Genomic DNA, 26,898 nt, shown 5'->3' with positions numbered 1-26,898 from the left:
GCGTTTTGCAACCTCCCTCGTTCGTGCACATGTTGCAGGTGCTCCCACTTCTCTTTCTCCAGGGCCTATTCGTTGCCGTAAGGATCTCAAGGTGCCTGTCAAGAGGTCGAAGGTTGTGAGCACGGAGTTGGTGCAGCAGGAGTGTTTGCCTGCCCCTCTCCCTGGTACTTCCAGGTGTTCAACTCCGAGGGATTCTCATTCTATCTTGAGTGTTCGGGATTCCTCACCGACGCACATTGGTACGTTTACCACACCTGCGCCCGTTCGCGGCCATGTTAGAGAGTCATCTGTTGGGAGAGTGCGTAGTGATGTCCCTAGTGTTGTGGTTGGTTTGTTGCGGAGTTGGCGCTTGGATCCAGCCCAGACAGGTTAGTTAGTGTTTTAGGCTGTTTGGCTGCTGGTTTTTCCATTAATTTAAACGAGGAAGGCACTTTGGGTAAGCCTGCACACCCTTCTCATTGGTCTCCGTTGCCGGAGCAGGAGCAGTAGTAGTCGATCTCATGCTTGGAAGCCTTGCTGGGTGCTACACAGGATCCCAAGTCATCGTTTCAACTTCCCTTGTCGGGACATGTCCAGTCGGTCTTGCCTAAGGTTAATGCCTCTTTCAGATTGGGATGGTCCACTTCACTCTAGGGGGCTCTGCCAAGCTGCTACCCCCACTTCTCATGAGGCATAGAAAGTACTATGCTACGAACTCTGCTTTTTTGCTGTTGCGTCATCTTAACCTGGACGTCATTCTTCTGAAGCCGGGATTGACTTTGGAGCAGGTGAGGTTGGTGGCTCCATCCTTGTCTCCACAGGATGCCTCAGCGTTGGAATCTATGGCAGCCTCCATGTTGCAGACGGTTTCTTGGCTGGACTTTTGGTCTATGGTCATTGCCAAGATTGCTTCTGACAGGTCCCCAGAGGGGTTGGTGAGCGCATGCTCTCTTGCCAATTTGTTGCAGTCTGGAGGCAAGGCATTTTTGTATATGGCTCACCTCAGTGTTAATATAAGAGCTAACCTTCTCCTGATTAGAAGAGACATGGCTTTTTCCAGGATAGAAAAATCAGTTGACCCTGAGTCCTTGCTGGCATTGAGGAATGAAGATCTGTTGGAGTCTCAATTTCTGTTCCCTCAGACTGAGCTGGAGGATGCAAAAACAAGAAACAGTTGGCCTCCCTTTCATACCTAAAATGAAAGAAATTACTTAAAAAATGAAAAAGTAAATATAAATTTGTGTACTATAACTTTGATAGCACCATAAAAAACAAAGTGTGTAAAAATAAATTGGAAGACCGTAAAGCAAATGAAATAGGGGGTGCAGTGGTCCCCCCGTATTCGCGGGGGATGCGTACCAGACCCCCCCGTGAATAGTTAGAACCCGCAAATGTTTGGAACCCCTATAAAAATGCTAAAAACAGCCTATTTTGTTAGTTAAAACTCAGAAAAATCCACTAAAAATTTTCATACATGGTTTTTTTAATAGTTTTATCACAAAAAGTGCATTTTATGATGAAATTCATCACAAAAACCAGGAATTTGTGGATATTTACCATAGAAAAATACCGCGAATGCGCAAATTTTCCGTGAATAATGCAGGGAAACGTTCCCCAGAGAAATCCGCGAATGTGTGAGTCCGCGAATCTGCAGAACGCGAATACGGGGGGTCCACTGTATATATAATTAATTGCAGCAATTGTGAACACAATTATGTGGGGGGAAACTGGTAGGTGAATAAGGATTAGATCTAAGAACACAGAAGAGCAGTACAGCTTAACTTGCAGGGAAGTGCTATAGTTAGGCATTGTTGGGAAAAGGGCCATAGGATGGATTTTAAAACAGTAAGCACATACACAAAAACAGTAACTTCAGTCAGAGGAGGGTAGTGGAAGGAGCCACAGGGGTTAATTCCACTGACCATCAGATCAGGATATCAGAAAGACAGGAGGAGATTAACAACTCTCAAGAGAATGGAAACTAGTACAGCCAACACATAAATGACAGCTCAACACGAAGTTCCAGAAGACTATTGGGCCTTGACCCAGTCTGACCACCTTTGTATCTCTTGAAAAAAGGGCCACAGTTAGGGCCTGAAAGTACCAAGTTTTAAGTAAAATTCTATGTAAATACTTACAAGTAAACAAGTTATACTTAGTAATCTTGTGGGTTTCTTTTTACATCTGCAGAAGAAAATTGAAAGAATTTTTTGTTTGATTAATTTTTTGTTGGATTTATTCTAATGTTTAAGACTTTAGGTTTGTTAGCGATGAAAAATAAAAAACAAATTAACCCTTAAAAAAACGCCGAAGCGGTAAAAAAAAAAAAAAAAAAAAAAAAAAAAAAAAAAAGTCTCCCGTGTGCCGGAGGTGTTTCAGAGTGAGCGCGGAAGCGGAAAAAAATATTTTTCAAAAAATCACAGCGAGCTTAGTTTTCAAGATTAAGAGTTCATTTTTGGCTCCTTTTTTGTCATTGGCTGAAGTTTAGTATGCAACCATCAGAAATAAAAAAAAAATCATTATAACTCTTCTATAAATAATCCGTATGAATGATAGCGCAAAAATGAAAATTTCTATATAATTGTATTCAAATCGCGCTGTGCGCGAAAACGGTTTAAAGGTAACAAGTTACTTTTTTTTGTTGTAATGTACACTAAATCGTGATCATTTTGGTATATAACATATTGTAAAACGATCAAAGCAACAGAGAACAAATATTATCACAATATGATGCATGAATTCGTAACGCGCGGACGTAAACAAATATTTTTTTCAAAAATTCACCATAAATCTAAATATTGTTCTAGAGACTTCCAATTTGTTTCAAAATAAAGATAAATGATTGAATATTACTATACTGTAAGAATATTAGCTTACAAATGCAGTTTTCGACCATATCTGACGAGTTAAAGTTTGATCCGAATGTCGAATTTTTTATATATATTTTTTTATATGTACGTAATTATTTCGGAAATAAGAAAAGCTACAACCTTCAAATATTTTTAGTTTTATTCTACATGAAATTGCGCACCTTTTCATATATAAAACTCTATGAAATGCCTAATATGAAATGGAGCAAATATTCCGAGAATGGGACGTACGCATTTCGGAGATTTGCGGCCGGGAATCGGCGCGCGGAGGGAAGGAAAGTTTTTTTTTTTAAATTCACCATAAATATGTTATTGTCATGATACAATAAAGTTTGTTCATACTTACCTGGCAGATATATATATAGCTGTATTCTCTGACGTCCGACAGAATTTCAAAACTCCCGGCACACGCTAGTGGGCGGCCAGTGGTTAGTAACCCATTTCCCGCCGCTGGAGGCGGATATCAGGAATCATTCCCATTTTCTATTCAGATTTTTCATACCACTGTCCCCTGAGGGGAGGTGGGTGGGTACTTTAATTATATATATCTGCCAGGTAAGTATGAACAAACTTTATTGTATCATGACAATAACATTTTGTTCATGAAACTTACCTGTCAGATATATATATAGCTGAATCCCACCATTGGAGGTGGGAAGGGACAGAATAAAAGGATTTAGGAAACACCTCAAGTGCAGATGATTGACATCTTGATTCCTTACCTGTTAGCATAGCTGACTTCTTGATTACTGTCACCGAAGTCTGCTTTTGCTTTACTAGAGTTGCCAACAAGGTAGTGACCTGTGTAGTTGGTGCGCTCTAGATGATCTGTCAACGGGGGCGTGACCACAATGTGACTAGACCATATTGACCATACTGTGAGGGCAACGAAGCTAAAAACCACCACCTGACCTAACCTATCGAAGTTAGTCCCATAACTTCTAGGCTAAAGAAGGAAAGGGAAAGCGCCTCAAAAGCACTAACCCTTCAACCATAAACCAACACCATAAAATCAAAAGCACACCTATCCCTTTTCTATAGGATAGGATTTGTGCTGCTCCCTGCCCCCAACAACATTTCTGCGGATATGTATGGTCCTAGCGACTCGCAGTTCTCATATGCCGTCTTCACATCCCGCAGGTAATGTGAAGCAAACCACAGAGTTGCTTCGCCAAAAGTACGCTAATGATATCATTAAGTGCCATATTCTTTTGAAATGCCATTGAAGTTGCAACAGCTCTCACTTCATGGGCTTTTATTTTCAAAAGCTTCAGATCACCATCCGAGCAGGACGCATGGGCCTCCCTGATGGTGCTTCGTAAAAAGAATGCCAGTGCATTCTTCGACATAGGAAAGTTGGGTCTCTTACACACCATAGATTTTCAGAAGGACCCCGACAATCTTTGGTCTTTTGCAAATAAAATTTGAGAGCCCTGACAGGGCACAGGACTCTCTCTGGCTCTTGTCCGATGAACTCTGCTAACCCCTTGATTTCAAAGGTTTTTGGCCAGGGGTTAGATGAGTTCTCATTCTTAGCTAAGAAATTAGGATCCAAGGAACACACTGCACTGTGTCCTCTGAAACCCACTATTTATTTACTAATTGCTTGAATTTCACTAACCCTTTTTGCCGTTAGCAAGAGCAGTTAGGAAAATCGCTTTCTTTTTAGTAGTGTCTCTCAATGAGGCAGCATGCAGAGGTTCAAAGGGAGCCGACATCAAGAACCTTAGAACTACATCAAGGTTCCATGATGGGACCTTCGGTTGTAGTACTTTGGTTGTCTCAAACGATCTCAAAAGATCGTGAAGGTCTTATCATTTGTCAGGTCTAATCCTCTGTGACGGAAGACAGCTGACAGCATACTCTTGTATCCTTTTATTGTGGGCACTGCCAGTTTGTCCACATTTCTCAAATGCAGGAGAAACTCAGCGATTTGGTTCACAGAGGTCGTGGAGAGGAAATACCTTTCTTCCTACACCATCTCCGAGACATCCCCACTTCGACTGATAAACTGCTCGAGAGGAAGCTCTTCTCGCATTGGCAATAGCCCTCCTCCTTTTTACCACTGATCTTGAAAAACCTCTCGCTCTGGCCAACTTCTTGATCGTCTGAACGCAGTCAGACTCAGAGCGGAGAGGTTTCCGTGGTACCTCTCGAAGTGGGGCTGTTTGAGAAGATCTACTCTCTCTGGCAGGGTTCTCGGGAAGTCTACCAGAAGAGACATGACCTCCGTGAACCAATCGCGTTGAGGGCCAAAAGGGGGCGATCAGAGTCATTCTCGCTCCTGGCGACGCCGCGAACTTCCTTGTTACCTCTCCTAAGAGTTTTGAACGGGGAAAAGGCGTAAACGTCCATCCCCGTCCAGTCCCATAGGATGGCATCTACCGCTATTGCTTCCAGGTCGAGAACTGGAGAGCAATAACTCGGAAGCCTCTTTGTTTTTCGAGGTTGCGAAGAGGTCGATTAGCGCCCGTCCCCATAACTTCCATAGCTCTTGACAAACCTCTAGATGTAGGGTCCCGGGTCATTCTGTGGGAAGCATCTGATGTTGACGGCTTAAAAGATCCGCTCGAACATTTTGTATTCCTGAAATGAACCTTGTTAGGATCACTATGCTTCGAGCTTTCGCCCATAGAAGGATGTCTCTCGCTATCATGAACAGTGATCGAGAGTGTGTCCCCCCCTGCTTTTTTTATGTAAGCGAGAGCCGTAGTGTTGTCCGAGTTGATCTGGACAACTCGGGCCCACCAATCGTTCTTCGAAGAATTGAAGAGCCAACCGAATGGCCTCCAACTCTTTTAAGTTTATGTGCCAGGACCTCTGTTTCCCCTCTCCAGAGGCCTGACACTTCCTCCTTGCCTAGTGTTGCTCCCATGCCCACCATGGAGGCGTCTGAGAACAACACTAGGTCGGGCTCAAAAGGTTGAGGGACAGTCCTTCCGAAAGATTGATCGGATCTTGCCACCACTTCAGATGATCCTTTGACGCTTTTGATTACCAAAGTCGAGTCTAGATTCTGTTTTGTCTTTCCAGTTTTCTGCCATAAAAAACTGGAGTGGCCTGAGGTGCAACCCTCCCCAGGGAAACAAACTTCTCCAGCGAAGAAATGGTTCCCAGCAGACTCTCCATTCCTTCGCCGAGCATGTTTCCTTCCCTAAGAAGGCTGACACTTTCTCTAAGCATTTCTGCTGACGTTCCTTTGATGGAAAAGCTTGAAAAGCCGCTGAATCCATCTGAATCCCAGATACACGATGGACTGCGTGGGGATCAGATGGGACTTCTCGTAATTGACTATAAGGCCCAGGGCCTTCCGTCAGCTGCAATGTTGTCTGAAGGTCCTCCAGGCACCTTGACTCCGAAGACGACTTGATTAGCCAGTCGTCTAGGTAAAGCGAGACTCTTATCTTCGATAGTTGAAGCCATTTCGCTACATTCGCATGAGGAAAGTAAAAAACCATCGGCGCCGTACTCAGACCGAAGCAAAGAGCCCTGAACTGGAAGACCTGCCCTTATAAGACGAACCTCAGGAACTTCCTTGATTGAGGATGGATCGGGACGTGGAAATAAGCGTCTTGTAGGTCCAATGACACCATCCAATCCCCTGTTCTCAAGGCCCCTAAACACAGACTGAGATGTTTCCATCCTGAATTTTCTTTCTTTACAAAAATTAAGATCAGGGGGGGGTCTGCAGAGTCTAGGACAGGTCTCCATCCCCCAGACTGCTTCGGAACCAGGAATAACCTGTTGTAGAAGCCTGGGGGAATCCAGCATCAGGACTTCTTCTACGGCCTTCTTTTCCAACATTTGATCTAGAAGGTCGGTAAGATCTGTTGCTTCTCTGACTGGTATGCGGGCGACAGGTCTATCGGCTTCGTGCTCAAAGGAGGCGCAGAGAGGAAAGGGATCTTTTATCCTCTCTCGATCACATCTAGGGTTCCAGGTGTCCGCCCCTATCGTCCTCCATGCCTGAGCAAATAAGGTGAGTCTCGCACCTACAGGTGCCTGAAGGGCAGAAATGTCAATTTTTTCCCATTCTTGATAGAAGAGATCTTACCTCTAAAGGACCCCCTTCCTCTCGAAGAACTCTAGCGGAAGTGCTCCACGAAAGGGCTTAAATTTCTTCTTGGGTGCTGGAGCTGTTGAAGTAGAAGCCTGAGGAGTAGGTCGTCTGGAAGATTGAGTCAAGAGGTCCCTTGTTGCTTTCTCTTGCAAGTTTACTGACAGATCCTTAATCATGGACTGCGGAAATAGGTGCGTAGAGAAGGGGGCAAATAATAAACTCCGCTTTCTGAGCGGGAGAAACTGCTTTCGCCGCAAACAAAACTACAATAGAGAGCTCTCTTCTTTTAGTCAAAAAAGACCTGTAGACAAAATGAGATGCTAACTCATCAGAGCCATCCCTTACTGCTCTATCCACAAGCTAATACACTCGAAAGCTCTTCCAACGAAATCGAGTCTTGACTCCTCGATTGTACATCCAAGGCCCTGAGGCACCAATCTAAAAAAGTTAAACACTTCTAGTGTCTTAATAACCCCTTGAGGTGATGATCTGTCTCCGTCATTGTCCAGGAAACCTTAGCCGATGACAAATAAGACCTCCCTTGAGCGTCCACCAAATTGGCGAAATCTCCTTGAGAAGAAGATGGTGCTTTCAATCCTGCCTCTTCTCCTGTTTCGTAACCAGATCCCCGCTCTCCCTTTCAGTCTAGATGGAGGAAGTGCAAACGAAGTCTTCCCTTTAAACCTTCCTTGAATCCATCCAATCCTGGACTCTCTTAAACGCTCTCTTCGCAGAGAGCAAAGTGGCCATCTTAACGAAGCCAGGAGCCTTCCTGGCCTTCGATAGAGGCAAATTGTGAAGGGGGAGAGCAAGGAACGGGCGCTTTGAAAATTGTCTGGAAACAATTTCTTAAGTAAATCTGTCAGTCTTATAGTCTGAAGTCGCTGACGCATTTGGTTCGTCATCATCCGTAGGGCAGAGATCACTAGAAGAATCCTTCTCTCGGTCATCAGCGTCCTTCAAAGATCGCGATGACTTCGACACTTTAACATGTGAAATATCCTGACGCTTCGGACTCAACTGTTGAGCGTCCTGGCAAGCGTCCCGATATGTAAGGCACCGCGCGTTCTGAGAAGCGTCCTGCTGAGCGTCCTGATGGGCGTCCTGAACAGCGTCAGCTCGAGTGTCCTGGCGAGCGTCCCGCGCATCTTGAAAAGCGTCTTCTCGAGCGTCCTGGCAAGCGCTTCGCTGCTTAAGACGCCGAGCGTGATTATCATCATGCAAAGCTTGAACTTCCGTCATGGATCCTTGAGCGTTCTCGGCCTTTTGACAAAGACGCCGGCCGCCTGTGCAGCAACTCACGTCTCTGTCAAATTCGTCTCTCCTAGACACCCTTTCATGAGGAAGTTCTCTAATGCGTCGGCTACTAGGAGGAGACTCAAAGGCCGAAAAACGCGGAGATGGAGCCGGGGACTGCCTAGTCCTCTTAACAGGTCAGCCACCTATCCTTCCTCCGATGACTAGGTTCTGCCTCCTTTTTTCTCTAAAATAGGAAGCTAACTGTTTCTGCATTTCCCAAAGCATTTTCCTTGATGGGGAAAGTTCTCGATCAGGAGAAGGACTCATCCTGTGCGAGGAAGATGGGCGAGGGGATGCCCTTTCCTTCAACTCAGGAACATGCTTAGAGCGACTTGGACGCTCGAAAGAGTCCTCCCCTGATGAAGTCTTGTTCCTTTTCTGTGGCGGAAAAGCTTCAAAATCTTCAGGTGATGAATCTACGTACTGATCCGAAGGACGTGAAGCGTCCTCTTCTCTGAAACCTCTCTTAAGAGGGCGACAAGGGCGACTGCCGCCTGTGCGGCACCTTGCGCCCCTGCCGCTCTCCCCATGAGAGGTCTTCCAAGAGTCCCACAATCGGCGAGGAGAGAAGCCTCGGAAGAAGAGAAGCACTCTTTAAGTCCGTGTCCGTGCACGAACACCGGCAGCCTGAGATTCGTCCTCAGTTTCTGCCGAAGGGACGTCAGACCGGTCATTAGATCCCGTAACCCTCCTTCGGCTTTTGGCTTGCCCTCCTCCCTAAGGCCTCGGGAGTCCGGCAGGGGCATAAGCCTAAGGAGGCATTAATGGACCGATCTGACGCCCCCGCCACAACACTAGATGCACTAACACTTTTATTGCAATTATTCATATTTGATTGTAGAGCAATCACTTTTGATTCCAAGGCGCGAATCGACTCCATAATCGTAGATAATACGTTTCCTTCTGCAGACACTTCCTGATTGTTCGGAGGCAATACAACATGGATTAGGTGAATTACATCTACAGGAGTATTTAATGGAGATACAATTCTACCCTGACTTCTATTCACAGAAGCACTTCTGAGAAGAACTCTGATTCTATCACGCTCAAGCTTTTTCACGTAAGGAATCATATGCCTTCCATTCAATTTCAGTCAATTGCTCACTCGATGCATCTATCATTCAACATAACATACATGACTACGACATTTCAAGCACACCGAATGAGGGTCTACCGAAGCTTTCGGCAACCTCACCTTACATTCCTGTACCTTACACACCCTGAAGCTAGCAGAGCTAGATCCAGACATCGTAATCAAAGAAAACGTCAAAGCCAAATCCAAATCAAATCCACTATCACGTATGCCAAGCCAACAAGCCAAATCAAAACCAAAAGTCAATCAGAATACTCAAGTTAGCACAAGAAGTTTCAAAATCCTAGGCGGAGGTCTGTAAACAGTTGTTTACCGACCGGCGACAGAGAAAAACTGAATAGAAAATGGGAATGATTCCTGATATCCGCCTCCCAGCGGCGGGAATGGGTACTAACCACTGGCCTCCCCGCCCACTGCGTGTGTGCCGGGAGTTTTGAAATTCTGTCGGACGTCGGAGAATACAGCAATATATATATCTGACAGGTAAGTTTCATGAACAAACTAAATATTGTGCTAGAGACTTCGAATTTGTTTCAAGATGAAGATAAATGACTGTATATTACTAGACTGTAAGAGTTTTAGCTTACAATTTCGGTAGAGTCAAAGTTGACCGAACGTGGTTTTTTTTCTATTTATCATGATTTATATGCATATATTTCAAAAATGAGAAAAGCTACAACCTTCAATTATTTTTTGTTGTATTCTACGTGAAATTGCGCACATTTTCATATATAAAACTTTATGTAACGGCTAATTTAAAATGGTGCAAACATTACCACAATCGCACTTATGATTTTTTCGGAAGAGTTACCGCACGGACGTAAAGAAAATGTTATTTTTTTCATAAATTCACCATAAATCGAAATATTGTGCTAGAGACTTCCAATTCGTTGCAAAATGAAGGTAAATGATTGAATATTACTAGAATATAAGTGTTTTAGCTTACAATTGCGTTTTTCGACCATTTCGGTAGAGTCAAAGTTGACCGAAGGTTGAAATTTTTGCACTTATCGTTATTTATATGAAAATATTTCAAAACTGATAAAAGCTACAACCATTAGTTGTTTTTAGTTGTATTGTGAATGAAATTGCTCACATTTCCATATATAAAATTTTATGTAACGGCAAATTTAAAATGGTGCAAACATTAGGACAATCGCACGAAAAAAATTTATCGGAAGAGTTACCGCGCGGACGTAAGGAAAAAGTTTTTTCATAAATTCACCATAAATCGAAATATTGTGCTAGAGATGTCCAATTTGTTGCAAAATTAAGGCAAATGATTGAATATTACTAAAATATAAGAGTTTTAGCTTGCAATTGCGTTTTTCGACCATTTCGGTAGAGTCAAAGTTGACCGAAGGTTGAAATTTTGGCACTTATCGTTATTTATATGAAAATATCTCAAACTGATAAAAGCTACAATCATGAGTATTTTTTTGTTTTATTTTACATAAAAATGCGCACATTTTCATATATAATACTCCACATTTTCATATATAATACTCCATGTAACGGCTAATTTAAAACGGTGCAAAAATTATGTCAGTGACGAAATAATTTCCGAGATGTGTCACTGATACTTTTTAGTGCGATAAGAAAGAAATTCGCGCTTGCGCGCCTGCGTAAAGATTGTAAACAAAACAACGCTTTGATCCGTGAACTCCCAGCATCCCCCAAGGTTTGTGATTCAAAAGTTTTCGGCTGGTAGGCCTATAAGTATTTTTCCACGAATTTAAAAAAAAACTTTTTTTGAGTAGACGTATGGTACGTCCATTCGGCATACGGGAGACATTTTGACTCGACGTTTAATACGTCCATTCGGCGTTTAAGGGTTAATAAAAAATTTGTCATGGTTTCCAGGTGTGAGAATACATCTGACTAAAATTATGCCTGCCCTGCTTTGATATTAAATGCTACCTTTCCATTCGCAGGCCTCCTCAACAAAATCTAGATTATATAATAGAATATCTATGTAAGTTTATATATTTGAACAAATTTATTCATATAAATTTATTTTTAGATTTTTTATATTAACTAATTTTAATTTAATTCTATTTTTTATCTAAATTTATTTCGGTGTCAATAACCGAGATGTTGTGACACCAGTTTTTAACAGACATAATCAATCAATCAGAAGTCCAAGTCATAAAAAATTTGTGACATTATATTAGAAAGTACCTAAATGCTGCCTTTTACTCACCTCGTCTCTGCATGCCCTCTGCCCTTATGCTTAGTGGCCATTGAAATTATTGACATTGGGGAGAACAAGCATGCACACTTACCCCATTATTAGAATGCACATGTTCCAGGGTATATGCATATGCAGCATGAACAGGTGTCTTTCTCCTAAGAGGCATGTGGGGAAGAGCTGTCTCAAGCAGCCAGCCACACGTAAGTAGTCCCTAGATTGAGCGTGTGCTGAGTGAGTGAAATGCACATCCAATTTTTAGCCCAGAAGCTCTTGGGTGGAAGAGGCAGGGCAGACCTCTTGAGTAAGTGGGAGAACATGGAGGTGCCAGCCTTGGCAGAGATATGATCATGTGCTGGTGATTATAAGCCCCCACTCTCCTAGAAGGACAAGCATGCATGCGAAGTCCAGATGTGTGAGGCCTTAGTCTTACACTTCTGCCTACTCAGTGGAGAGAGTACAGGGATGAGGAAGATGACAAGATAAGGAAGAATGATGCAAGCATTTCTTTCCATCCCTTGCATAGGTCTTCCATGCCAAAGGGGAGGTTGAGGCTAGAATTGAAGAAGACGAAGTACCAGCTGGAGGATTTGCCGCTGGAAAGACTACTGCAACAGGAGGTTCGCACTCCTTGCAGCAGGGGAGTGAGCTGAAGCAGCTGGAGGGGAAGGCATGGGGAACAGCTCTTCCTCCTTCTCTGCTAGTTTGTCCAAAAATACTACAAAAATGGTCTTCCAGGGATGATAAGTACAGGCCATACCTTTCACAGGTAATCCTAAGATGACATCTTAGTAACTGGAATATTACAGTCAAATTATTACAAGGCCAAGGCAGCAGCTGAGTGTATGCAACCGCCAACATTTATGTTTTCCCTGGAGGAAAGGTTAGTGTCAAGAATCTTATCCACCAACATTTATGATTTCCTAAGAGGAAAGGTTAGTGTCAAGAATCTCATCCACCAACATTTATGTTTTCCTAAGAGGAAGGGTTAGTGTCAAGAATCTTATCCACTAAAGTAACATCCCTCACCAGACAGGGGAGTAGGAATGGAAGATGACTACAGAAATATGCTGCAAGGATTCAGGGGTGTAATCACTACCACTGCTTTACTTCCTCTTTACAAACTTCTACTGCTGTTGGGAATACCAACCAGCATACTCCTTGCATGGGGAAGAATAAGTACGTACACACTTTCCCAATAAAAAATTAGCAATACGTACCTGTGAGGATTTGCCACTGAACTACTCTCAAGGATACCCACAACCCTTACAAACATGTAGGTTATTTTTCCTATATACATACACATATATATATCCTCCATATTGGGAGAAAAATAAGAACTGATACATACTGAGAACAATACCAATAAGAAAAATGTAGCAAGCTATTCATCCAAAATCAGCAAATACACAGTAGGAAGACAAAGCTAAGCAGGTGTGCTCTTCATGGTGGCTGAAGAAGAGTGAAAGGTCACATAAGGTATGTGAAGAGTATTCCCATGCTCAACCTCCATCTCTACTAGTTACGACCTGTTAACAAGTTCAATGACCTCCCCAGTTTATGCTGAAGCATACTTCTATATAAAAAGCAATGGTTATATTCTAATTATTCTAGAAAGTCTACTGAATAATCAGTTGTCATTTTTGGATCACCATGTCTTTGGCAGATGAAGTGAAGCACCATGTCAAGGATCAGGATCCTAGTATGATTAGCAGTACTTAGTCAAAACTTTTAATCATAGAGATTCCAGATAAAAACATACACTATACACCCTTAATTAATTATCTAGGTGTAACATTAAACTTTGTAATCTAATTAATATGTAAGATTTTGTTAAACCGTGACAGTGTAAACTCAATCGTACATAATAGATATTTCTGTGCCCTCTCTTGGTAATTCACATTAGTAAAATATGAGTGTGAGTTTTTGCAGGAACAAACATACGTATTTGCAAAAATCCATACAACTAATATGTACCTCCAAAGACTGCAAATTCAAAAGTAACTCAGATAAATAGATGTAAATGAGCTGTCAAAGCCTCATGCACTAACATGCTTTCAAACACTGCCTGAGCTTCCATATTTTATTTTCAAATGGTCTTTGCCTCACCACCTGGAAGACAAGGTTTGTTTGTAGGAAACACGAAAATAAAAATTTACAATGTACAATCCTTGAAGAATTTTTAAACAACCATAATAATACAATCAAAATATTATGTAAGAGTGCTTCGTTATTTTTGCTAATGTAAAACTGATTTTATTTTAGCTACTGGGCTCATGTTCCAAATACCAGACTTTTCATGGAGAAGACAAGAAAACAACAGTTTCTAAATGTTCCAGGACCAAGTAACTTGCCAGAAATCACTGCCACTAATGTTCCAGGACCAAGTAACTTGGCAGATGCTACCTCCAGATTTCATTTTAGAGTTACTATTTGGAAGAGTTCTAGATTAAAAACTAATGAAGCAGAAATTGAAATATTCTGAGATAGGGTATTTGATCAAAGACCAATTGTAAGCATTCTTTATACATTTTATCTTAGATATCTGTGCTTTAACAAAATCTGTGATAATTAACATACATTTTAATAATGCATATACAGATACGCAATGTGACTCAGGAATAAACATTTACCATAAAAAATGTTTTTTTTATAAATCACAAGGAAATCATTGTATTTAAGAATTTTGTACAATACAGTATATGACTAGGGAACAAAATGACTACTATGGGAAGAATTGTCAGATGTGGTGCAATTTAGCCTTATCAAAAATAAAATTTACTGGATTAATCCAAATATGAAAGACCTTTCATCAAATAGTCAATGTATGTATTGTGTATTAATAATGCAACTGTAGTCTTAAGAAATGAACTAATATAGTGAGAATTAGTAAAAAAGCGAATAAGATCTCCAAGAGACTTCTGTAATTTCATAACAGTACCAAGCTTAATTTTAAATACTGATCTGAAAAACTATGAAACAGAAACAGCAGTGTTGGGTTTGGCATTTATAGTACAAAGCTATATAAAAACTAAGATGCTACTATTAATAACAAATCAAAATGACCATACCCTAGAAATGCAAGATGGAAAAATCAGAGGAAAATGATAAGCAGATGAGAAAAAACAATAATGTGGAGTAACACAGAACCAGTGTGCAAGAAAGAAGTGAAAGACTATACATTATGACTAACTAAAACTACAGCTGTTAAGGACAAGTCACTAAGCATCCCATTACTGATCTGTAAATATTTAAAATAAAGTAAAATCATTGGAAAAAATTGTAATCCTGTAATAAAAGTAAGGTTATACATACTACCAGGAACTGAAAGAGCAATAAAGAGTGGCTGCAGCAGAGATGAGTCTGGGGAAGCTAGATACCTCATTAAAAAAAAGAGCAGACTTATGATGGGTACATAAGGAATGCACTACCACATGCAGTAGAAACACAGGCACTGATAAGAAACCAGTGTTTTTGAAAAGGTATGACCACAGATTTAGGTTCCTAGCCAGAGTTTAAGGGGATATGTATTATACATGAGGAAATAGAAAAAAGGCAGAGATGATTTGGGTATGTGATGAGAAGGGATGAGAAGCAGTTGGTCAGAAAAACAGTCTTACTTATGGAAGTAACACATCAAAGGCATGTAGGCAGATCCAGAAATATAAGTGAGAAAGAGGGTAATTAAAGAACTACACAGGATGGGAGTTTGGGCAGAAAGAGCATAGGTTAAAGAAGTCTTACCTACCCCACTAAACAAAAAAAAAAAGTGAATACAAACATTTAGGGTGACAAAGCTAATTGGAAAGAATGTAAAATGTAAATGAAGGTCATGTATGAAATGTCGCTGTACAGCTAGAGTTAAAATGTGAGGTTAAAGGTGATATGTATTTAGTTATAGAATTACTATTGTAAATGGGTCAAATTATATACAGGATGCTTAAAAAAAAAAAAGCTAATGGTGAAGGAAAGGCAGCAGATACATTTTTTCGTCAAGTTGGCAATCTGGATGGTAGAAATAGACTGTTAGACCACTAATCAATAAGACTTACCCAATTTGTTGATACAATAAAAAAAAAAATTGGATACAATCTGAGTACTAGTTTAAGATCACAATCACAATGCTAGTCTTATTGGGGTCTCCAAATGCATTGTTGTTAAATGAAAGCTGGCAAATGTGGAGCATGCTAGGAAGATGATATGAAGTAAGTTACTACTACGAGAGTTCATGTCCAGACCAAAATATTTTAATATATCCAAGATTGAGGCAAGTTTAGCAAAGCAATGACTAAGGAAGAGGAGCAGTTGGCCAAAAAATAGGTGGTGTGGAAGTAACAGGAAAAAGAGCCATAGGATGTCCTGGGAAATCATTGAATAGAGGCACAGATGAACACCAAAGACCAGATGAGAAATAGGCAAAGTGTGCAAGACAGAAGAATGGGAAGAGAATTTATTCAATTTCTAATTCCCAAAGGGAAATGACACACCCTTAATATGTACTGCATAATGTATGCATTACACTATATGGTTTACACATATCTATGCCATTTGCTAACCGTTTAAAATTACCATTGTTACAAAGTTTAGATAAAATAAAGGACTAAAATAAAAACATTGCAGGCTACACAGAAAAAATATTATATTACATTACATAAAATCACCATCTTTTCTATCGTATGTAATATTCAAGAGATGTTAAAGAAAATGTTTTCCAGATGGTAATGTATTGACTGATTGATAAGCTACTTTTAGTGACTGTAAAAGGTTATACATTAGTATACAATATTACTATCAGGAAAATAATATTGTCATGATACAATAAAGTTTTATACTTACTTACCTGGCAGATATATACTTAGCTAGCTATAGACTCCGTCGTCCCAGACAGAAATTCGAATTTCGCGGCACACGCTACAGGTAGGTCAGGTGATCTACCGCCCCTGCCACTGGGTGGCAGGAATAGGAACCATTCCCATTTTTTATCAGATTTTCTCTTCCACCTGTCTCCTGAGGGGAGGCTGGGTGGGCCATTTAATTGTATATATCTGCCAGGTAAGTATGTATAAAACTTTATTGTATCATGACAATATCATTTCTGGGGTCAGCCATGTCGCTCCCGTGAAATGTGTCTGCTCCCCGTATTTAGGGTCTTTTGATGAGGAAAAGGCTAATTGGAGGGGTTGCTGTGGTAGTGTTTAACACTCGCCCCAGTTTTATACCGACACCTTTTATATAGGTGAGCGAGTCAGAGGCTTCTGACATGTCCAATTTAACAGTTCTCTGGTATTATAGCAATATTTTACTAGAAATAGTGCTAAAGCAGACACATTTCACTGGGCGACACGGCTTCCTCGCCCAGAAATAGATTTTTCCTATGTCAAAATCCCTTTTTTATACATTCAACATCCCTGGCAGATATATACTTAGCTGATTGGCACCTTTGGCGGAGGGTAAGAGACAGCTAATTACTGAATAGACAGGAAAACAACATACGTTGTAGGTAACAATAACATAAGAAACCTTGGTTCCTACCTGTGTCGGCGAAAGACTTCATGGCTACTGCCTAGGAGCTTACATCGCCTCAAGAGCCTCAGCGAGGTAGTGACCTCATGCTAAGAGTTCTTGATGGTCTGTCGATGGGGTCTTATCCACTTACTCGACAGAACCTAAGGATCTTTGTCAATGGGGTCCTATCCACTTACATGACAAAACAACTTGCCAAATGGCATATCAAGGAGCATAACACCGATCCCAATCACCTGATCCTAACACCGGGGTTAGTGCTACGATTGAAAGGAGTTATCCCCCAACATCCTTTCAAACGACCGTAAAAACTCAAACACAAACAATTTTTTAGATATAAACAATAATATTTTAAGGATCAGTATCAGCTCCCTGTCCCAGCACAGTATCTGCTGATACATAAGGTCCCAGAGAAAAGCACTTTTCGTAAGTCACTCTGACATCTTTTAGATAATGGGAAGCAAACACTGAGTTGCATCTCCAATATGTTGCTGCTAATATGTCTTTCATTGACATATACCTATTAAAGGCTTGGGAAGTTGCAATTGCACGTACTTCGTGTGCTCTAACCCTAAGCAGCTTAAAGGCTTTCTCTTGGCATTTAATGTGAGCCTCCGTTATCACATTTCTCATGAAGAATGCTAACGCATTCTTCGACATTTGCCTCTTCGGGTTCCTTACCGCGCACCATAGGCTCTGATCGCAACCCTGAAGTTGACTCTTTCTCTTCAGATAGAACTTCAGTGCTCTGACCGGACAAAGAGACCTTTCTGCTTCTCTACCCACAAGGGGAGAGAGGACCTTTCTGTTTCTCTACCCACAAGGGAGAGAGGCTTCACTTCAAAACTTCTGGGCCAAGGTTTAGAAGGGTTCTCATTCTTGGCCAGAAACAGAGGTTGGAAAGAGACAACAGCAGAATCTCCTTTAAAACCTACCCGAGAGTCTAATGCATGTATCTCACTGACCCTCTTGGCAGTCACGAGGGCCAAGAGAAAAATGCACTTTCTCGAGAGGTCTCTAAAGGATGCCTAATTCGGCGGTTCGAAAGTATCCGAAGAGAGAAACTGGAGGACCACATCCAGATTCCAACTTGGTGTAATTGAGGACTTAGACTTTGTAGTACCAAAGGATCGTATCAAATCATGGAGATCCTTGTGTCCTCTATGTTGAGGCCCCTGTTTCTAAATACAGCTGAGAGCATGCTCCTATAACCTTTTATGGTTGAAACAGCTAAGCGTGATTCCTCTCTAAGGAAGAGAAGGAAATCAGCAATTTCGGTCACAGAGGTATTGGAAGAGGACAGCTTCTTCGACCTACACCATCTACGGAAGACTTCCCACTTCGATTGATAGACCCGCAGAGTAGAGGATCTGCGGGCTCTGGCAATTGCGCTCGCAGCTTTTCGAGAAAAGCCTCTCGCTCTGACAAGTCTTTCGATAGTCAAAAGGCAGTCAGGGAGAGTGTGGATGTTTTCCGTGATATCTCTCGAAGTGGGGTTGTTTGAGCAGATCTGTCCTCATGGGAAGAGATCTGGGGAAGTCCACCGTCCATTCCAGTACCTCTGTGAACCAGTCTCGAGCGGGCCAATATGGGGCGATGAGTGTCAGTTTCGTCGCCTCCGAGGAACGGAACTTCCTTAACACTTCCCCCAGAATTTTGAATGGGGGAAAAGCGTAGGCATCTATGCCCGACCAGTCCATCAGAAGGGCGTCTATTGCTATTGCTCTGGGGTCTTCTACTATGGAGCAAAAGTTTTCCATCCTTCTGGAGAGGAACGTGGCGAACAGGTCTATCTGGGGCTTCCCCCAGAAGGACCAGAGCCTTTGGCAGACTCCGGAGTGGAGGGTCCACTCTGTTGGAAGGACCTGGTTCTTCCTGCTGAGTCTGTCTGCTCTTACATTTTTGGTTCCTTGTACAAACCTCGTCAAGAGTACAGTGCCTCGTTCCTCTGCCCATATCAGGAGGTCTCTCGCTATCTTGTATAGTGTGAGCGAGTGAGTCCCCCCCTGTTTTCGGATGTAAGCCAGAGCCGTGGTATTGTCCGAATTTACCTGGACTACCACGCCTCTGACCTCCAACTCGAAGTTCTTCAAGGCTAGATGAACTGCCATAAGTTCCTTTACGTTTATATGCCAGGACACCTGTTCTTCTGTCCAGGTTCCTGACACTTCCTTCTTCCCTAGTGTTGCTCCCCATCCCGTTTCCGAGGCGTCGGAAAACACTAGGAGAGGGTTCCGAATCAAAAGGGATATACCTTCGTTCTTTTGAAGAGGGGTTAACCACCACCTCAGGTCTGACTTTATCTCTTGTAGAATGGGAAACTGATCCGAAAGTTCCCCTCTCTTTCGGTCCCACATTCTTTGTAGGTAAAACTGCAGAGGTCTCAGATTTAGCCTCCCTAGGGAAACGAACTGCTCCAGCGACGAAAGGGTGCCCAGAAGACTTAAACATTCCCTCGCTGTGCTTCGTTCTTTCCCTAAGAAGGTTGAGACTTTTTCCAAGCCTCGAGCAATTCTGTCTTGCGATGGATATGCTCGAAAACCCCGAGAATCCATCTGAATCCCCAGATAGACAATGTCCTGGCTGGGGATCATCTGAGACTTCTCGAGGTTCACGAGCAGTCCGAGTGAACGAACGAGATTCAAAGTCCTTTCCACATCCTCCAAACATTGTTGTTTAGATTTGGCCCTTATTAGCCAGTCGTCCAGATAGAGGGATATGTTCACCCCCTCCAGATGAAGCATCGTGCTACGTTCCTCATCAGGCTCGTGAACACTTGGGGAGCCGTAGACAGGCCGAAGCACATGGCCCTGAATTGAAAGACCCTTCCCTGCATCATGAAACTTAGGTATTTCCTCGATGACGGATGCAGAGGGACGTGAAAATACGCGTCCTGTAGATCCAAGGAGGCCATCCAATCTCCTGGACGGAGAGCCGCAAGAACCGAGTTGGAAGTTTCCATAGAGAACTTCTGTTTCTCTACGAATCGGTTAAGTGCGCTCACATCCAGTACAGGTCTCCACCCTCCCGAGGCTTTTGGTACGAGGAACAGTCGATTGTAAAAGCTCCGAGTGTGGGGGTCCTGCACTAATTCTATGGCCTCCTTGTCCAACATTTGTTCTACTAACTGAAGAAGGGTCTTCCTTTTGACAGGGTCTGTGTACTTCGCTGACAGTTCCCTTGGAGTAGATGTCAAGGGAGGCCTGTCTCTGAAGGGGATTAGATATCCTCTCTTCACTATTGAGAGGGACCAGTTGTCCGCCCCTCTCGACGCCCATTCTTCTGCAAAGTTCAGAAGTCTGGCGCCCACTGGTGTTTGGAGGACTTGAGGTTCACTTGTTTTTCTTGGTAGGTCTAAAGGCAGAAGACCTACCTCTTCTTTCTGCTCCTCTCTTCTTAAAGGAGGACCGAGAAGACGAACTCCCTCGAAAGGGCGGCTTTGGGTTCCGTGTCTCCCTCTTCGTAGCGGGAACAGCTGTTCTCGGCCAGCAGGTCTTGTGTCGCCTTCTCAGTCAGTGAGTGAGAAATGTCTCTCACTGAGAAGGGAACAGCTGGTTGGACAGAGGGGCGTACAGTAGGGACGACCTTTGTACCGGAGAGACTGCTTTTGTAAGAAAAGAACTGAAAACAGTTCTCTTCTTAAGTATTCCCGCCCCGAAAAGGGAGGCCACTTCTCCCGATCCGTCTTGCACTGCCTTGTCCATACAAGCCAAAATACTATTAAGGACATCGGGGCTCAGGCGTTCATTGTCTTGTGTCCTCTTGGCCAATACCCCAAGGGACCAGTCCAGAAAGTTGAAAACTTCCAAGACATGGAACAATCCCTTGAGGAGGTGGTCCAATTCAGACATTCCCCAAGTTGTCTTGGCTGAGGAGAGAGAATGTCTCCTCGACGCGTCCACCAGCGTTGAAAAATCTGCCTCTGCAGAAGCTGGGAGGGCGAGTCCCATTGCTTCGCCTGTCTCATACCAGATACCCCTCCTCCCAGAAAGTCTGGAGGGAGGGCAGGTAAAGACAGTCTTTCCCGCCTCCTTCCTGGAGTTGAGCCAGTTTCCAAAAGACTGCAAAGCCTTCTTCATGGAAATTACTGGCCGCATCTTCAAGAAGGAGGACGACTTTGAGGTCTTCGTGCTCGTGAACAGCGACCGAGGAGACGGAGGGGTGGCAGGACTCAAAGAATCTCCAAATTCTTGGAGCAAAAGTGCAGCCAACGCTTTGTAGTCCGATAGTCCAGCCCCTTTCTGATCTTCGGTGTCAGAGACATCTTCCAATTCGAGTTCCACCGGAGAATCATTATCAGCCGCGGGAGAACGTCTCTTCTCGTAAGGTGAAGGGCTCCTCGCAGGATCAGCTCCCTCCCGACAAGGGCGACGGCCGCCTGTGCGACATCTTGCATCCCTGTCCGGCGAACGCTGATCCTGAGAAGAAACCCGATCATCATCTAAGCCCTTCTGACAAGTATGGCGGCCGCCTGTGCGACATCTTGCATTCTTATCAGAAGACACTTGTGCTTGCGCAAAGTTCCCACCAGAAACGGATATCTTGTGACCAGGACGACGGCCGCCTATGCGACATCTTTCGTCTCTGTCCAGAGAAAAACGTTCCTGGTTTAAATCCTAAAGAGACGCTTCCTGGTTGATTTCTCCGCATGGTTCTCTTGAAGAAAAACTTGGCGCTTGGCGCTCATCAGGCGCCGAAAGTCTATTTCGTTCCATGCACTTGGACGTATCTGTCCGTCTCGGACAGTGTCGTCTGTCCGAGTTGTCCGCCTGTGGAACTTGGCGCCTGGCTGGTGTCGTTCCAGTACGACACTTTTGCCTGTCCCTCTTGTCCGCTTCTGGCGCCTGGCGCCTGGACGGAGTTGCCTGCGCACGACTTTTTGTCCTATCCAGGCTGTCCACCTTGTCCATGTTGTCCGTAATGGACACACGGTGTTTGGTCATAGTTGTCCACATCGGACAAATCTGCCTGTCCGGGCTGTCCGCGTCTGGCGGATGATGTCTGGTTGACGCCGTCCGCGTAGGACACTTTTGGCTGTCCGAGTCGTCCAATTCTGGCGCCGAGCGCCTGGATGGTTTTGTCCGAGTCGGACACTCTTCTTCATTGTCCGTATCCGGCGTCCCAAGCCTATGAGTCTCCTTCCGTCTTTCCTTATTCGTCTTTGTCCTCGGAAGAGGAGTAGAGTAGAGGAGACTAGAGTCCGGAACTCCCGTAGGACGAGATCTCTTGACAGGAAGAAATTCGTCCTTTCTCCTCGGAGGATCTTTTCTCAGTGCTCCTACTAATGAGGATATCTGTTCCTGCATTTTAAGTAGGAAGTCAGTCGCGATTTCCTCCTTTTCTTTATCCGGAATAGGAGAACGCGCCCTGGAAGGCATAGGAGATTGTGACATTAGGGCAGGAGAATTCATTGTCCTCTTGGCTCTTTTCCTCTCGCAGGGAGAATCGTCCGGGAATCGTTCCGGGCTCGAGTCCAGCATAGGAGCCTTCCAACTCCTCTTGATCGGACGCGACAGTTCGTCGGAAGTCCATCCACTTCTGCGAGGAGACGAGTCGGATGAAGAAAAGCACTCTTTTAGGATGCCTTTCCAGTGGCGATCCTTGGCAGTCTGGGACGCTACAGATTCTGCCGAGGGGACGCCTGACCAGTGGGGACTTCTACCGGAACCATCCGTAACGACTGTCGAACATTCCATTCTTCCTCTGGGCCTGGGAGCTTGGAAGCGGTCTAGGTCTGGGAGCGAGACAGAGCCGATCAGACGCACCCTCCACTTCACTGGGGACACTTATGTCACTTTCCACAGTCTTACCTTTAAGAGCTTGCATTTCAAGCTCCGTCCTTCTTAATGTGGTCTTCAATTTGCAATCTCCGCAGCAGAACTTGCAACATCTGCTATGGGAGAGGGTGATACTGCATATGAGGAAGCAATTAATTGGGGGTTAGTTATACTAACTGGCTTGTTAGAGCAAGATCTACTCAGGCTTCTAGAGACAGCCTTTCTAACCCTATCTCTCTCTAGTTTCCTTAAATAGGAATCTAGTCTTCCATCCTTCCTCATCCATATTCACACATTCATCACAAGTGTTATTTCTAGTGCATTCATACCCCCTACACTTCTTGCATACCTTGTGAGGATCTAACGAAACTTTCGGTAGCCTCACCAAACAACCTTCATTCACACATCTTCTAACTTCGCAGCTAGAATCAGACATTTTTGAGCAAAATCCGAAGCAAAATCCAAAAAACGTTCCACAAAAAGCGTATGCCAAATCACAGATCCAAATACGTCACCAAAAAGACAGTCCAGAAGATCAACGGCGATGAAATACGAAAATCAAGTCAGGAGGTACCAGAGAAAATCTGATAGAAAATGGGAATGGTTCCTATTCCTGCCACCCAGCGGCAGGAGCGGTAGATCACCTGACCTACCTGTAGCATGTGCCGCGAAATTCGAATTTCTGTCGGGGACGACGGAGTCTATAGCTAAGTATATATCTGCCAGGGAAGTTGAATGTATAAAAATATGGTTTACAAAGACTGCTTTATACTATACCTTTGACTGAGAAGAGCGAATCCCACCTAAAACTATCAAATCAGTAAATGTTGGCATAGATATGTTGTTTGCTTCATTTGATTATCCTGACCCTAGGATTATTTAGACTTCAAGGCAGTCCACTCAACATATGCTACTTGATGTTTTAGGTTGATGTTTTAGGTATCAATTCAATTCTGAAATAAAACTCAGTATTAATGTACAATCAGATTTCAAGCTTACTATCAACTGGTGATGCTATTATAAAATTAACATTCTCTCAGACACAGTACTGATGAAATCACTATGCAAAGATATATACAGGCAGTCCCCAGGTTACGATGGGTTCGGCTTACGACATTCCGAGGTTAAGGCGCTTCTCAATTATATTCATCAGACATTATTTCCAGGGTTACGACGCATGTTCCAGGGTTACGACGCCTACAACGCTCATCTGGCAGATGAAATATGACACCAAAAATGCAAAATAATCAATATTTGAAGGTTTTTTTGATGAAAAATGCAATAACAATGCATTTTACAGAGTTTTCAATGTACCCAAAGCATTAAAAGTAAGGTTTTCTTAGGATTTTTCACGATGTTCTGGCTTACGACGATTTTCGGCTTATGACGTGTCTCAAGAACGGAACCCCCGTCGTAACCCGGGGACTGCCTGTATATTTTAACTGAGCCTAATATATTCAATTTAAGAGCATTTGTGCTGCCTGAAATTAAATTAGCAACCTTTTTTGAGAATAGGTAGTTACCTGGGTTAACCTGGCTAAGTTTTCCTGGATGAGAAAATAAAATGGTATTATACTGTACTTTCAAACTATATTAATGTTTTGAAAGACTTCTGTAATGCTTAATTAAAAAACTCAAAAGATGAGAATCCAGGTATACAACTGCAGTATCTCCTATGGAATCAATGTATAGTATAGTTTGTACGCTGAGCATTCCAATAGTTTTACTAAGGTGTACTCGTGTAGTGGGGAGGCACTACAAGATGCTTTGGTTGACAGCTCTATTGTAGCTTGAATGCAGGATAAGAAATTTATGGATAGTATGATAAGATTTGCAGGTTTCCCAAGAGCTGGCTCACTGACACAGGCTCGTTAATTAAAGTCAACCTACGCAATGAAAATGTTTAAACTTGACTTTTTGGAAACAGCACAATATCAAATCACTGTACTCAGCCAACCAAACAATAATCTTTGCATGGGGCAATGGTGACTGAATTCCTTGTGAGATACACTACAGATGGTGTTAACCTTTTTAGTTACATTCATTCAACACATAGGTGCACTTTTCTACTTTTACTTTTCATCCATTCTCTGTAGTCACTTCCTACCTATAGCTATACAACCTTTAAAACCTCACCATGCCCAAAATTCACATCTTCCAACCTCCAGGCATGCGCAGAGTCTAAAAAGGAGAAATACTAAAATTCATCAAAAAACAGTCACCACCTACGCTCAATTCCTTTTACCGTACCTCCATTCATAAGCTCTTCTATTTTACTCACCATTGTGTGCTTACTGTGACGAGATACAAACAGTGAAGCACATTCTGATGGTTTGCCCCAGATATTTTAACCAAAGGGAAAGATATTTCCAGGGTAAATCCCTCTCAAATATCTTGGGAGATGAAGCAGACATTTCTGCTCTCATCTCCTTTTTAAAGTGTATAGAAATTTTTAATAATATTTAGATAAATTTTTATAAATCATATACAGATTTTTAAAGACATTAAACTATTTTAATATATTACTCCATTCATTAAAATTCATATTTTTAATTTATTTATTAGTCACGTCTAATTTTATGAATCATTTCTTTCACTAATTCATTCATTCATTAACCATAATTCAACTTATTTAACCTTCATTACGGCGCTGAATGGCCTTCTGGCCCCAGTGCCTGGCTTTAGCCCTAAATATCATACATCAATCAATCTTCTATTTTTACTGTCCACCCTTTCCTAACAATTGTTTCATAGTGCAACTGCGAGGTTTTCCTCCTGTTACACCTTTCAAACCTTACTGTCAATTTCCGTTTCAGCGCTGAATGGCCTTAGTTGCCCCAGTGCTTGGCATAATGCCAAAAATCGATATAAATCAAATCAAATCAACCTAAGCTCAATCTATGTTACCAAATCTTTCAAACTTATGTACCAAGGCAATAATACTGTCAACATTTAACTAACTTAATCAGCAGCTAAAAACTGTCGTCATAGTTACTAAATGGAGGTTTTGGGTTGAAAATCGAAAAAAATATGAAAAAACGCCATTTAGATAGTTTTGGAAGAATCTACTCTCGCGCGTTCAGCAGCGGGGCACTGCCAGATGCTCGGCGTAAATTTAAAGGTCCAGCGCTTATTTAAATGCCCATTCATACGCATGCCACTCCCACTTTTATGGGAACAATGTTCGTTTTATTGGGCACAATTTTCCGTGTCGAAAATGATAACAATGGTTGCAGGTCAGGTAAATCTATATTCCGCGGCAGCCTAGACTATGTCAGTTGCGGTTTTTCTATGCAGTTTTACCTCTTGAACAAGAATTTTAAGTAATATTTATTCGAACGACTGTAATTAACACCCAGGGGCCAGTACGAAATGCATTGGACACCCCAATACCTAGTGGATGTCGTATCCGTGGTTACGTTCCCTGCAGTCCGTACGGAACTATTCTTTAGAATTACCGCAGGTCACAATAATATCGCATGTGAGTATAAGGTCTTTAATGGATATTAAAAGCTTTCGAACCTTGTACTAGGTTCATCTTCAGTCAAGTGAACATTATGACTTTAAAAATTCGACGAAGTAAACTTCTGAACAGGACAATTCCACAACGACGAACGCAAATGAAGGAAGCGCTCAACAGCCCAACTAGGTAATTCCGTTGTTGATGTTCGAATTCCTGTTTGCTGTTCTGCTGGAAGATCTTGTGGGCTGTGGTGATGCTGCATGGTGTTCCCCTGGCGGCGCGGCTGCAACATTGCTGGACGTCATGTCCCTTGTGCTGTATCCTGTCTGAGGGAGAGAGCAGAAGAGGGGGAAGCAACAGGCAGAGGAAAAACAGAGCTTGTCCTAAAATCAAAATTCTTAGTTTTTAAGAATGTAAAAATTGACTAATGGGGCTTTCCCAACGAACGACTCATTACCGTACAAAGCTTCTCCTAAGTTTATATCGGCGCCCTCTACTAGTCGTCTTGTTTGGACATTGTTATTTTTAAAAATTATGTTAGATCCATCCCAATTTGGTCTATGGTCGTTCTTAAAGGCATGGGAGGCTATTGCATTGTTCTGTGCATGTAGTGCATATGCGCGTTTGTGTTCCCCTAATCGGG

General features: G+C 42.7%; 1 protein-coding gene and 1 long non-coding RNA gene across 2 annotated transcripts in view; one reads left to right on the top strand and one right to left on the bottom strand.

Annotated features, from left to right (window-relative positions):
* Window positions 1-14,135, top strand: part of LOC135201814 (DNA repair protein RAD51 homolog 4-like) — a 57,207-nt gene extending 43,072 nt beyond the window's left edge. Inside the window, exon 6 of the mRNA XM_064231088.1 lies at window positions 13,758-14,135. Coding sequence (XP_064087158.1) covers window positions 13,758-13,977 — 220 coding nt within the window. The 3' untranslated portion in view covers window positions 13,978-14,135. The remainder of the gene's footprint in view (window positions 1-13,757) is intronic.
* The window catches only part of LOC135201816 (uncharacterized), a 55,786-nt gene that overhangs the window by 15,968 nt on the left and 12,920 nt on the right, over window positions 1-26,898 (bottom strand). Inside the window, exon 2 of the long non-coding RNA XR_010311610.1 lies at window positions 23,570-23,745. This is a non-coding gene — a long non-coding RNA (uncharacterized LOC135201816). The remainder of the gene's footprint in view (window positions 1-23,569; window positions 23,746-26,898) is intronic.

The sequence above is a fragment of the Macrobrachium nipponense genome, chromosome 28, assembly GCF_015104395.2.
Source record: "Macrobrachium nipponense isolate FS-2020 chromosome 28, ASM1510439v2, whole genome shotgun sequence".
Classification (NCBI taxonomy): Eukaryota; Metazoa; Arthropoda; class Malacostraca; order Decapoda; family Palaemonidae; genus Macrobrachium; species Macrobrachium nipponense.
Note: the sequence above shows the minus strand (reverse complement) of the source record. Positions and strands in the feature narration are given on the sequence as shown.